Genomic DNA, 14,402 nt, shown 5'->3' with positions numbered 1-14,402 from the left:
TTACAAATTTTTTTTAAGTCTCTATAATCACTAAGATAGATATTTAGTTAAAGACAATAGTGTGAAGGTATATACACAGAATTAAATGTAAGTGTTTATTTACAGTATGTAAGTTCCTGTAGAGGAGATCTGGTTTGGCTAAGGGATAAGATAGTAGCTGGGAATGTTAAGCAGGATGGGAACATGAGCATTCCCACAGAGATTGTAAGTGTGAGTGAAGGAGAGTTTTAAAGGAGGGGAGACTGCAGGTGCTGCGAATATGAGGTGGGAGGGAGTTCCAGAGACGGGCTAGGGAAAAAGAGAGTAGGAGTTTGCCTGCTGGATGGGCGGGTTTGTGGAGTTCGATCAAGTTCTGAGTGTTGGTTCTTGGGGGTCTGCTGGGTATGTGCATAGTGAAGGTTGAGGCAAGAGAAGGGCAGGGGGAGGGCTTGAATATGAGCTTGTGGGCATGAGTTAGTTGAGTGTAGATAAGGTAGTTGGGAAGTTCTAGCCAACTTAGCTTGGGAAGAGCAATGCAGTGATGAGAGGAGGATCTGTGGCCAGTGATGAATTTGGCGATTTTATTATAGCAGGAGGAGAGTTTTGTTTTGGTAGAGGATTGTAGATTGGTAAGGAGTGTGGCACCATAAAGGAGGGAAAGGATGAGATATGCGAGGAGGAATCTAGAGGATGGGGTGAGGAAGCGAATATGGCGATAGAATATACCAAGTTTCTGGTGAGTTTTTTTATGTTACTTTGTATATGGGTGTCAAATTTAAGCTGATTATCAGTAAGAACGCCTAATAGTTTAGCACTGGGAACAATTTCAAGGGTAGTATTGTTCTACAGAATTAGAATTATACCAGTACTTTACAACTGATAGTCCTGTTTTACCTGTAATATATGGCATACCTAAAGTCTATAAATCCTTTGTATCTCCCCTACTTAGACCAATAGTGTCAGCAGGAGGATGGGCGACAGAGAACTTATTGAGCTACCTTGATAACCAACGTAAGAAATATTTACATGTAACAAGTACCATTATCAAGGACACAACTGATGTCATTTCTCATCTATCAGAATGCCTTATCTTACACCCAGCAAAAGACTGTTTTCTTGCTACATTAGATGTAGACTCATTGTTTACAGTTATTCCCAATGAGATAGGAATTTTATTTGTTAAACAACATTTTCTTGAATTCCCTGATTATGCACAGTTTCATATTAATGTTATTTGTAAATTACTGGATATTAGACTTACCAATAGCATTGTTTTATATCAAAAGAACTTTTACAAACAAGCAAGAGGTGTGGCAATGGGTACCCCAGTCACCAACACCTATGCCAGCATTGTAATGTACCAGTGGGAGAAACAGCATATAGTCGGTGAAAATAATCCCCATCTCAGAAGTGTGAAATTTTATAAAAGGTTTGTGGATGACCTTTTCGTATTATGGGAAGGTACACTAGAAGAATTCATGAAATTTGAGACATACATCTCTACAACCACTGAAAAGTTTAAATGTGAGGTATCCTTTAATACAATTAATTTTCTTGACATAACGCTAAACTAACTTCACACTGGGCAGATAGATACTACTATGTACAGAAAAATATCCAGGAAAAAATACATCTACATAGAATCAGCTTACACCCATCACATATCTATCCAAACTTTGTTAAAAATCAAGTTGTCTGGATAGCTAAATTAAATACAAATGATTCACTAATGGAACAGCAACTTGAAAGGACAGCTTCAGAATTCATACAGAGAGGTTATAGCCAACAACAAGTTAAAACAATTAAACAAAACATAAACAAGAGATCCAAAGAATACACACCTCTGCTAATGACGCAGTAGAGACATACGTTCGTCCCCCAGTCATTATCATATCAAACTAAGATAGACTCTTACACATGATATAAATACACCAGTCATAAAGAACACTTAAAAAATACTGGTCTGTACTGAGATACCCGAGCTAAGGAATATTGTATCAGATTCACCAAGTTTTAGTTATAGAACAGCTAGTAACTTAAAGAACATTCTTTGTTATAAGCAGCCACCAAAAAATACATCTTACTTTTACATTGGTAAGCAAAGAACGTGCAGAATGTAATGACTGTACTTTTTGCAAGTACATTAATACTGACAAGTTTGTTAGACATCCAGTCAAAGATGCAGCTTTTGAACTAAGAGCATTTGGTAATTGCAACACACAACACTTAATATCCATAGCAAACTGCTCCAAGTGTGAGGCATACTACATAGGCAAGACAAATAGAAACTTAAAAGAGAGAATAGGTCAACACGTCAGACATCAGGAGGAGTGTTCAAACAAATGCCGTATATAAATATATTCTTAATACAGATTTAACTCATACTTTTAAATTTGCTATTTTCCAAGTTATTCTTGCACTGCTTAGAGGGGGGGGGACATAAAATTACACACAGAGAGGATAAAACTGCAGTGGATTTTTAGATTTAAGGCACATATACCCCCTGGCTTGAATGACATAGTTACCATTAAGCCTTATTTGAAGTACTTGCATACTCAAATGCACTGAACTTTTTGTATTTGTCTGTACCCTATATGTTTTAAACAATTGAAAAATCAAAAATTTTACAAGTACTTTATTTATTACGTCTTACTGTTATTGTCACTTACATTTTATACTTACAATTTTATGTGTATTTTACTTATTTTTTATCTTACCATGCGACTACAGTTTTAACATATGACTACATCATGTGACTACACCTTGATTATATAAGCTAAGCATAATGTGTTGCTCAGTTTCTTTGCCGATGAAGCCTATCTGGGTGAAAGTGTCTTCTGCACTTGCAACTTTTTAAGTACGTTGTGGATTTTAAACTTGGGGAATAAGCACTTCTAACTACATTATGGAATTTAAACTCTTGGAATAAACAACTATTACTTTAAAAAAAAAAAAAAAAAAAAAAACAGCTCTTCAAGTAAGTTGTGGACTTTGAATTTTTTGAATTAATTACTGTTTATCCCCTGCTCATGGTTCCAGTTACTTTTTTGTTTTGCTAGTCTTCCCTTATTAAGAACAGACTTGTCACTGCACTAATACTATTGTTTTAATTCTACTAATGATTGCTGTCACCTTAGAACATTTAATGTATTTTCTTTATTATGCTCTATTATGGCTCAAACCACATAATGTAGACAAAGAATCTCCCCCCCCAGTTACAACATTCTACGCTTGGACAGAACGCACAAAAAAGGCGGAGGCATTGCCATTATGTACTCTCACCTCCTATGCATATCTCCACCAATTAACTCTCCCCTCCTTTCACCCAGCTGAACTCATTATTGCCAGGTACAAACTCAACAATCATAAAACTCTAACCTAGTTGTCTTCTGTATACCCCCTGGAGAGAACATACCCATATTAGAACAAATCCTACAGTGGATGTCTGACAGTATACATAGTGAAACAGTAATACTAGGTAATGTTAAAATCAGTTGGCTCACCCTCATCTGTAACTCTCCCACCACCAACATAAACCTATATGGATACACCCGACTTATCTCTTCACACACTTTTCTTCATAAAACCACAAATACCTGCTCTATCTTGGATTGGATACTTGTCTCTAAGCCTGACCTGTATCACTATCCTGAATCCCTACCAGACTCAGTCAGTGACCACTCCCCTATAATAGTCCAAAGATTCTCCCCCCACCTCTCTAGACCTCATAAATTTAAAGAGTGCCAAATACTAACCAACTTCAACCCGGATACATTCAGTAATTCTCTGTCTGCTATTGACTGGTCTTTCCTCTCTTTCCTACCTCTAGATGAAGCTGTCCTTCAGTTCACCTCCATCTTCCTAAACATTCTGAACTGCCATGTCCCTCCTAGAACTGTCAGAGTCAAATCACAGTATTCCCCTTAGCTTTCCAACTCTACTCATTCTCTTATCCTTAACAGAGATTGTGCCTGGAAACTCTGGACTAAGACCAAATTTCCTACACACACTACCAACAATATAGGGAACTCTAAAATTTAACCAAAAACACAAACTCTGACAAAAAGAACTACTATCTTTCACCCCAAGATACTGAACGCAGGAACCCTAAACATTTTGGAATACTGTCAACACAATTCTCCACCCAGGAATTCCTGCAACTCCCAAACCCTGCCCGAATAATTTCCCTTGAAAATGCTTCAATTTTCAATTCATACTTCATAGAGACCATCAGCAAACTTATGCAAACTGTCCACCCAACCAGACCCACACCCCCTAGCACCCACTGACTGCAAAACAGTCCTTTCACTAGAACCCATTCCAACCAGCTACATCAAAAAACTTCTTATCAAGCTTAAACAAGGTTCCCCTTCAGCTGACAACCTGCCACCTCTCTTCCTAAAAGCTGCTGCTGACTCCATAGCATATCCTGTCTCCATCGTCATAAACCGCTCAATTAGTGAATCCACTGTTCCTGTCCTCTGGAAAAAAGTTCCACACTATACCAATCCACAAAGGTGGAAGTTCTTTTGAGCTCTCTAATTATCAACCAATTGCCATATTCTGTCCCCTCTCCAAAATTCTTGAGCACTGTGTTTATAAACAAATCTCAGCTTATCTTACTCATGAAAACTTAATTACCCCTACTTAACATGGCTTCCTCCCCCACCACAGAACCACTACTGCACTTATTTCCTTTACTTAACTCCATTTCCCTATCTAGAGACAATGATAAACTAGTGTCCTGCATTTTTGTAGATCACTCCAAAGCCTTTGACACTGTCTCTCATCCCATCCTCCCCTCCAAACTCTTTCAACTCAACCTCTTTTCAGCAACTATCTCCTGGTTCAAAAGCTATCTCACAGACAGACTGCAATCTGTAAAATGGCTCTCTGCTCTTTCTCCTTTTCTCCCCATCAAAATGAGTGTCCCTCAAGGCTCTATTTAGGCCCCCTCCTTTTTAACATTTTTACTAACCAACTTCACACATCCTGTCATCAGACTTCCCTCATACAGTATGCAGATGACTTCACCATCATTTCTATCGCTGACAGTCCCACTGACCTACTAACCCTGACACAAACATCTTTCAGCCTCACTGAAACATAGCTTGCTAACAACCAACTCATACTAAACCCTAAAAAGACAAAACTTCTTCTCTTCCTCTCAAAATCCTTTTACCATCTTAAATCTTCATTCACCATCTCTTCCCTCAACAACGCTATGATCATAGCTGAATCACACACTAAACTGCTTGGAGTAATAGTGGACAATCAACTAAAATTTGACCTTCATGTACATAACTGCATCAAGAAAACTCAGCAAAAGCTTGGTTTACTCTAAAAACAAAAGGTTCTTCACACCCATCTCCAGGATCTCACTAGCCCAAGCTTACCTCCTCCCCAGCATCTCAAATTTTAATCAACTGACAGTCTTCACTACTTTCCAAACTTGAAACCACCTACAACAAAGTTGCTAGATTTGCAGTCAATCTGCCGTCAAGATCACACCATAGTTATGCTCTCCAGACACTCAGCTGGTTAGAGTTTCCTAACCAACTCTTATTTACCCAACTTCTCATTATCCATACCATTTTGAATAAGCCCTCCTCTTGCCCTAGCATTTCCTCACTTATCTTCCTCTATAAGCCCCCTCGATACTTCAGAGGCCCTGACCAATGGCTCTTACAAATTCACAAACCTAAAAAATCTATTGGACAGAATCTCTACAGCTACTTCCCTTATCTTGCATGGAACAAGCTCCCCATGAACCTTAGAAACATTTCCTATATCCACAAAGTCAAGTAAACTCTCAAAAGGTACTTTAATAGCACATGGATTTGCCTCTGTAATCATCCCACGTGAACCCATCCCTTTCTCTATCACTATTCTCTGTATTCCTCCCTTCCCTACTATCATAACTCACTTAACTGCTCTGTGTTGTACAATTGCCCTCTGAAGATAACCCAGTGTGTCATGTAAAGCCATTCAAATGTTTTATTGTATATTTCTTTGCTATGTTTTTTTCTTCAGTGTTCTAATGCCTCTTACTCTATTGTACTGTGGAGCTTTATCTATATTTGCTTAACTGTTTTATTGTAAATTTTTCACTATATTCATTGTCAGTTTTATAAATGCTCTTGCTTACTTGTACTGTGGAGCTTTTCTCCCCGGGCCTCCACTGAAAAAGGGCTTTTGCTGAGATGGACTATCCTGGTTAACAAATGTCAAATAAATAAATACATTCTGATTTTTTTACAGAAGCAACAGAAGATGCACACAAGGCTGAAATTTTGAAAGTCCTAAGCACAGACAAGCAGCTGATAATGCACATAAAATTTAGCAGTGAAAAAATCTGTGTTCAGTTTTTGCGTAGTTACAGTAGTGGAAGAGTCCGCCAGTCTCTGCTGAACCATTTGAGGATGACTTTTCCTGTGCCACATGCTGCAGTTCAAACACAATTACGTGCTGGTGGGGAACAGCTTGACTCCTTATTGGGTGAAGAACAACAGTGTATCAAATGTATCAGCAATCAAAAGGTAAATAACGGGGTACTGCTTTCTTTCTTATAAAGATGTGCCTAATTTTTTGTTGCAAGTTATCTTGTTAAGTGCATAATTTTCCGATCATTTTCTTTGACGATCAGGATCATGTTGCATGTCATAGACTGCACCGACAATAAGTTCTCTTCTGAGGTTTATATAGAAAGTAACTTTGGATGTTAAGTTGTCAATCTCGCCTTCATTCTTGCTGGATGGGTTCGGAGCCGAACCTCGGCTCTGACTCAGCCTAATACTAAAGCTCGAGAGCTATTTTTCACCGGCTCGAGACTATACTATGACCCATAATGCTAGGCGTGATATACCCAGATCTCGTTTGCCGCTTCAGCTATGAGGTTGCGTTTTTCACCGGCTCCAGGTCGTATTCTAAATTGTTGTATCTTTACTTAGTTTTTTGACAGAATTTTTCTTAGTAGTTTATTTAATTAGTATTTTTAGAGATAGCGACTAGTTTTCCCCCCTTTTCTGTAGTTTTTCCCTACCTTTCTTCCACCCTTAAGGTGGTCGGGCCTCTAGCCCTCCCTTTAGTAGTAGTACAGATTCCCCTTAGAGTGTGTGTGTGGAATTTCTGTCTATTTTTACTATTAGTTTACAAAAGTTTTTTCTTTATTGGTAGTGTCTTTTTTGTGTGTTAGTGTAAGTGTTAGACTACTGTATCCCCATGTGGTATCATGTCAAAGGATACCAAGGTATCGGGATTCAAGAAGTGTGACTCGTGCTGTCAAAAGATGTCTCTGACAGACGGTCACACTTCTTGTTTGCATTGTTTGGGCCCTCTGCACCTGCAGGACTCTTGCTGCATCTGTCACGCTTTCAGCCCTAGAGTCCTGCAGGAACGCAGAAATAAGCTCATTCTCAGAGGCTTATTAAAGCCTGAAGGTTCTCTGTCCAAGCCTATGACTGGAAAACCTTCGAAGCCCGCCAAATCGTCGGCTCCATGTTCGGAGCCGGCGCCGAGTGGCCCTCTTTCTGTCTCATCGGTTCCGGCTGGAACCGACACATCGAGGCTTCAGTCGGCTCCGACTTTGGTGTCGGAGCCGTCCCCAAGTCGAAAGCGCTCCAGGTCTCCTTCACTGGAGTCTGTTAGATCGGCTCCGAAATCCCCCTTGCTGTCGGAGCGGAGCCATAGGTCTCACTCCTCTAGGTCTTCCAGGCTCTCGGACCATGACCTCGAGGGGGTAGTCAGTAGGCTTTTGAAGTCGCAGGCGCTGGCCCAATTATTGCATAGCTCATCTCAACAGACAGGGGCTACCCCAATGCCTGCTCAAGTTCCTCCTCCGACTCTTCCTTCGAGCTCGGAGCCGGAGGCCATCGGCCTTGCTACCGTGGGGGCGTCGGAACCGATTCCACCCTTATTGGTTTCTTCGTCGGCTCCGATCCCTTCATTGACTCCGTCCCTGGAGGGATCCGGGTGGCGAGACTCCCTCGTCGGCTCGAGGGGGCGAGTAGCATCGGACCCTTGTCCGACCCCGTTCTCCCTCTTGGGGCCTCGACGCAGGTGAGTTCGGCCCCATCAGCCTCGGAGCCGTCCCTCTCGGTGCCGGGAGGAGCTCTCATCTCCTCGGAGCTGGGTCCCTCTTCCCTGCCTGACAGGGGCGCCTTTGAGGTCATGAGGAGCGTGCTGGCTCCCATACCGGCGCCACGGTCCACCTCGTCGGCCCCTCCCTCCATGGTGCCTGCTTTGGCCCCTGCCTACCCTCCCGAACCCAAGCGCGGAGAACCGACACTCCAGGCTGCTCCATTGGGCGTTTCCTCCTCTTCCGAGTCCTCCCCTGATCCTGCGGGGGAGCCCCCTCGGGAGAGGACTTGCAAGAGGAAGCATGTCTACTCCCCTGAGTCAGTGACATCTGACACCGACCTGGATGATTCGGAAGGGTCCTCAAGGTCCCCCTCTGAGGATGTCTCTTTTTCTGACATCCTAGAGATCCTTAAACAGAGGGGGAACTGGTCCGCCCTCAACCCTTCCGAGGACGAGTACCTGGATGCATTCGGTTCTCACCCTTCCACCTCCTGGGTGTCCCCACTTTTTGACCCACTCATGGAGGTGGTGGCTCGGAAGGCGTGGACGGCTCCGGATACTATGGAACCAACCCCCCGGAGACCTACAAAATTTATTACAGCCCCTGCTGACAAGCAATTTCTCTCTAAGGGCATCCCGGTTGATGCCATGGTGGTGGCGGCAGCCACTAAGAAGGAGTTGGCTGATCCTTCATTACCTGTCCGTCCTCCTAATAAGGAATCTAGGAGTATGGATAGGTATGGCAAGCGGATGTTTTCTTCAGCGACCTTTGCCATGCGGTCGCTGAATTACCTGTGCCATTTCACCCGTCTTCAGAGAGACCTTCTTAAAGAACTGGGTGATACCTTACAGGACCCAACAGCTGTGGCGTCTCAGGACAAGATAAACTCCCAGCTGGGAACCCTGAACTCGATTGTCAACTCCTCCATGCGGCTCATTTCTTGTGCAGCCGATGGAGCGAGTAGGGCTGCAGGCACGGGCGTTGCTCTAAGGAGACACGCCTGGATGCGGCTTTGCAACTTTGCTGACCCCTTCAAGGCGTCCTTCACTAACACCCCCTTTGATGGTTCTGCCTTGTTTGGACCTCAAGTGAAGGATACATTGACCAGGTGCGAGCAGGAAGGCAAGACTCTCTCTGCCGTGGGAGTCCGTTTTACCACCCCTTCTAGACCTTACCCTAAGGGTCAAAAGGGCGGAAAAATGTGGTTCCACAAACCCCAGAGAGTACTGCCTGACGCACGTGGTGAGCTTCCCTCCAGAGGCAGAGGAGGGAATAATAACAGACGCTGCCCTAGGGGCAGGGGTGTCCGCAAAATCAGGTTAGCAGAGAATCTTTCTCTGACAAACCCTTTCAGCACCCCTGAGGAGCTGCCCAACTGTCCACCTTCGAAGGCAGTCGGGGGAAGACTTTCAGTGTACCCAGAAGCCTGGCATTCCCTCACATAAGACAAATGGGTACGGCCGATCATATCCTTCATCCACACCCCACAACAACCAAAAGGGCCTCTTCCAGATGTTCCACCCGGTCTGAGAGACCAAGCAGAGTCAGAAATTTCAAAGCTGCTATCAAAAAGAGCCATCCAGCCAGTCCCAGCAGACCAACAAGGATCCGGAATCTACTCCAAATTCTTTTTGGTACCAAAGAAGACAGGGGACTGGAGACCCATTTTAGATCTCAGCAGGCTGAACAAGTCTGTCCAAAGTACGAAATTCCGGATGGTCACGCTACAGTCCATTCTACCCTTTCTGGGTCAGGACAATTGGATGTGCTCTATAGATCTTCAGGATGCATACTATCATATCAAAATGAACAGGCGATCCAGAAAGTTTCTCCGCTTCTGGCTGGGAGCCAGTCAATACCAATTTAGAGCCCTGCCCTTTGGCCTCACCACAGCCCCCAGGGTGTTTACCAAATGCATGGCAGTGGTTGCGGCTCACCTGAGACGACGAAGATTCCAGGTGTTTCCATATTTAGATGACTGGCTCCTTTCTGCCACCACCAGGCACCAACTACTTCAAGCCAGGGATTACGCTGTACAAACGTGCAAAGCGCTAGGCATCTCTATAAACTTTGAAAAGTCTGCCTTGTCGCCTTGTCAGCATATTACCTTCATAGGCGCCGTGTTAAACACGGTGGAGTTGTCAGCAAAACTACCTACACAAAGAGTTTCAAACATTCGCAGCCATGTCCAAATCCTGCTACAGCAGGACAGAGTCCAAGCCAGATTTGTACTAGAAACACTTGGTCTAATGGCAGCAACAATCACCTTGCTCCCCCTAGCTCGTTCTCATATGCGGATACTACAGTGGATGCTTTTTTCCCAATGGTCCTTCCAGCAGCTTCCCATGTCACACAACATTCTCATCACTCAGTCATGCAAGAGACACCTCTATTGGTGGATGGTCTCGCCTCAGGTGCTTCAAGGCAGACCTATTGTTCTCCCCCCTCTGGTTGCCACCATGACTATGATGCCTCCCTGATAGGGTGGGGGGGGGCATTTTCAGGGCAGGACAGTCCAGGGTACATGGCAACCCTTCAAGTGCCACTTGCACATCAACATCTTGGAAATGAGAGCGGTACTTTTAGCATTGCAGGCCCTTCAGGACTCTCTTCCCACTGGGACGGTTGCATTTCAGACAGACAATATGTCTGTAGTGTGGTACATCAACAAGCGGGGCGGAACCAGGTCCTACCCCCTATGTCGGGAAGCACTCAGACTTTGGCAGTGGGTGATCTCTTCTCAACGGTTTCTGGTAGCAACGCATATTCCCGGGAAGTCCAACATAATAGCAGACAGATTGAGCAGGGCCATTCTCATGCCCTACGAGTGGTCTCTCAACCAGCTAGTAGCGGAACAAATATTCAGAAGGTGGGGTCAGCCTTGCTGCGACTTTTTCGCAACCCCTCAAAACAGCAAGTGTCAGGAATTCTTCACCCTTTTTCCTCTTCTGGGTCTCCCTCCCAGAGACGCTCTAGTCCACGATTGGCCCCGGGGTCTTCTGTGTGCCTTTCCTCCCTTTCCCTTAATCACTCAGTAAGTCCAGAAAGCAATTGCCTTGAGATCCAGGATGATCCTCATTGCCCCTTATTGGCCCCGACAAGTTTGGTTTCCGTTCCTGCAACATCATCTGCTGGAGCAGTCCTGGCATCTGGACCCAATGCCAGACCTTCTAACCCATCAGTCGGGCGGGCTGCACCAATCCCTTCCATCTCTCAACCTCACGGCTTGGTTGCTCCACTTCCAACCCTAGCCAGGCTTCCCTTAATTTCTCAGTCAGTACGTGATATTATCCTTGCCTCTCACAAGTCTAACACCAGAAGGACGTATGCTAGTAAATGGAAATGGTTCTCTATTTGGGCAAGAAAAAATCAAGTTGACCCGTTCACAGCTCCTGTCCAAACGGTTCTAGAATTTTTGGCGGAACTTTTCCAAATGGGCTCTTCTTCAGCCACTGCCAGGGTCCAGTTGGCGGCTATTGCAAATTTCCACGTTGGCTTTTCAGAGGCCAGTATTATGTCCCACAAGCTTTGCAAAGCCTTTCTGAAAGGAACCCTATTACTTTGGCCCCCGGTTAAAGATCCTCCTCCACCGTGAGATCTAAATTTGGTACTGTCTTCCTTAATTCTTCCTCCCTTTGAGCCAGCTGCTTCCTGCTCATTGAAACTGCTCTCCTGGAAAACACTTTTCTTAGTAGCCATTACCTCAGCGAGAAGGGTTTTGGAACTACAAGTGCTCTCTGTGCGCCCTCCTTATCTTGTTTTTCACAAAGATAGAGTGTCTCTTAGGACTAATCCATCTTTTTTATCTAAGGTACTCTCTGAAAAAAATCTCAACCAGACCATTGATCTCTCAGGCTTCTTCCCAAATTATACGGATAGAGCTGAGAGAAGATTACATTATTTGGACGTTCACCGTCAACTACGTTTCTATCTGGATAGAACCAAACAGATGAGAAAATCAGAACAGCTCTTCCTGTCTTACACTGAAGGAAAGCAAGGCCGGCCAGTTTCTAAAGTAACCTTGTCCAGATGGTTGACCGCTCTTATCACATTAATCTATCAATTGAGGCATAAGGAACTCCCTGCAAAGCCTAGAGCTCATTCAACTAGAGCATTAGCTTCCTCAGTAGCCTTTCAAGCAAGGTTACCTATGGATTCTATTTGTGCAGCGGCCACATGGGCCTCCCCTCATACCTTCATTTCTCATTACAAACTGGGCATAGCCTCCAGAAGTCTGGCTGATTTTGGTTCCACTGTACTCAAGAGTCTCTTCCATTGAGCCACCCGGGACTAAGGTGCTAGGGACGCTGTCCCATCCAGCAAGAATGAAGGCAAGATTGACAACTTAACATTGAGAAGTTATGTACTTACCATAACGTTCCATGTTAGTTGTCTTCTTCTCGCCTTTTCTTGTGTCCTACCCTCCATCCCCCCTAGCCTGGAAAGACCTAGAGTATCTTGTGCGAGGTGTTTTTTGTCACCAGAGTTATCTCCTCAGCTAGCTCTCTTGCTCCCCCTTGGTAGCCCTTGTAAGGGTTATATGTAGAGGAGGTTAGATATAGTTTAATATATTCTCTCTTGTGGTGGGACATGTATGTCCATAGTGTTAGCTATCAAACGAGATCTGGGTATATCACGCCTAGCATTATGGGACATAGTATAGCCTCGAGCCGGTGAAAAAGAGCTCTCGAGCTTTAGTATTAGGCCGAGTCGGAGCCAAAGTTCGGCTCCGAACCCATCCAGCAAGAAAGAAGGCGAGAAGAAGACAACTAACATGGAACGTTATGGTAAGTACATAACTTCTCATTATGAGCTCAAGTCATCTAAGGATAATATGCTTTCTCAGGCTAATTTGTTTTCCTTGAAAGAAAGGTTATGTATCTTGAATTAAATAATTTTTGCTACTTTTACAGCCCTGATCTTGAAAGTTTAAATGCAGCAGTTAATTTAATAGTTTAAATTTTTATGAACAGCAGACTAACTTTGGTAAGGTTTAAGGGATTTTTGCACTTCATAACATCAAAAGCAGTGCCATTTTTGCTTTAGTGACCAGGTATCAGGAATTCAGTTACAGAAAGACTCGGAGCAGCTAAGTGCCAATTTTTAGGCAGACTTTTTGGTTTGACTGTACGAGCTGGGCAGATGTTTTGGTTTGACTGTATGGGCAGTGAGTATGCATGGAGTTACATGTTACACTATACATTTATATGTTATAGTATTACTTATCTTATCAGATTGTTATACACCTGGAGGAGGATATAAAAAAAATATTTTAGAACTTCCCTGCTCTAAAGTGGTTTTTGCCTCTTATGTACACCATCACCTTTTCTGATGCAACTCCAATAAATGGGTTGGATTCATTTCGTAACTTGGTTTTACCCCTTTAGTGATTGGTCAGCCACATATTGTAGCTTACTCAGTGGCTTTATGACACACTATGCATTTGTGGCAAAGGTTATGGTAGAAAAGGGTCTGTGACGGATCATTTAACTTATCCGTTTGACAAATTGTTATTTTTTCTGGTTGCTTAATTATTCATAATTTGTCTTCATGTCTGAGTAAGTACATGCTTCTTATTGTAACCATGTTCTAGTTTATGTTTTATTTCTTATTCTGTCTGCTGATACTATCTATATATGTATAGTTTTGCTTCGTGGTTTTGCATCAAGTACCGTTGCCAGTTTATGTTAAGTGTTTATCTACTTGTTGCCTGAATTGTGCTAATAGTTACACTTTTGCCTTTGTTCCTGTACTGTGCTGTCATTCACATACAGTTATTTTTTTTTATTACTATGCATTATGTAAGTATATTTGTAAAGCTATTTTCCTTTGGGCCACTACTCAAGATGGGCCTCAGTGAGATGGACATCCTGATCATTAAAGTGTAAATAAGTGCTTTTACAGACACATGTAAACAGCATATTTTAAACAGCAGTAACATTTAAACTAAGGGCCAAATTTCATAAAGCCGAGTCAGAATGTAGTGGCTACAATACTGACAGTAGTGCTGTGTTAACATTGAGCAACCCTTATAAATATGTCAGACTGTTGGCCAAGAATTAGACGTACATTATTCCTAGTGTCCCATTAGTGCACAGGGTGAGAACACCAAGGCAGTGATGAAAAATACAGTGTAACAGTTACAGCCTTTGTGCATTGTGCATCTTATTATGACGCACAGTGTAGCACAAGGCTTTTCATTGTCACACCATTGAGTCTCTGTAACATGCACTTGTCAGATACAGAAAGTGGCAAGAAAGACACATGGAAGAGCAGTATGTTACACATTGCAGCAATTGGTAAACGTAGAAGATATACAGACTTTAGTCACATTGAAGTGAGG

At 43.2% G+C, this 14,402-nt stretch overlaps 1 protein-coding gene across 1 annotated transcript in view; it reads left to right on the top strand.

Annotated features, from left to right (window-relative positions):
• TRADD (TNFRSF1A associated via death domain) overlaps positions 1-14,402 on the top strand; it is a 246,507-nt gene that overhangs the window by 133,662 nt on the left and 98,443 nt on the right. The window contains exon 3 of the mRNA XM_044081505.1: positions 6,241-6,518. Within this exon, the coding sequence (XP_043937440.1) occupies positions 6,241-6,518 (278 nt within the window). The remainder of the gene's footprint in view (positions 1-6,240; positions 6,519-14,402) is intronic.

Source organism: Protopterus annectens, chromosome 8.part0 (assembly GCF_019279795.1).
Source record: "Protopterus annectens isolate FY-2018-M chromosome 8.part0, PAN1.0, whole genome shotgun sequence".
Lineage (NCBI taxonomy): Eukaryota > Metazoa > Chordata > Ceratodontiformes > Protopteridae > Protopterus > Protopterus annectens.
Note: the sequence above shows the minus strand (reverse complement) of the source record. Positions and strands in the feature narration are given on the sequence as shown.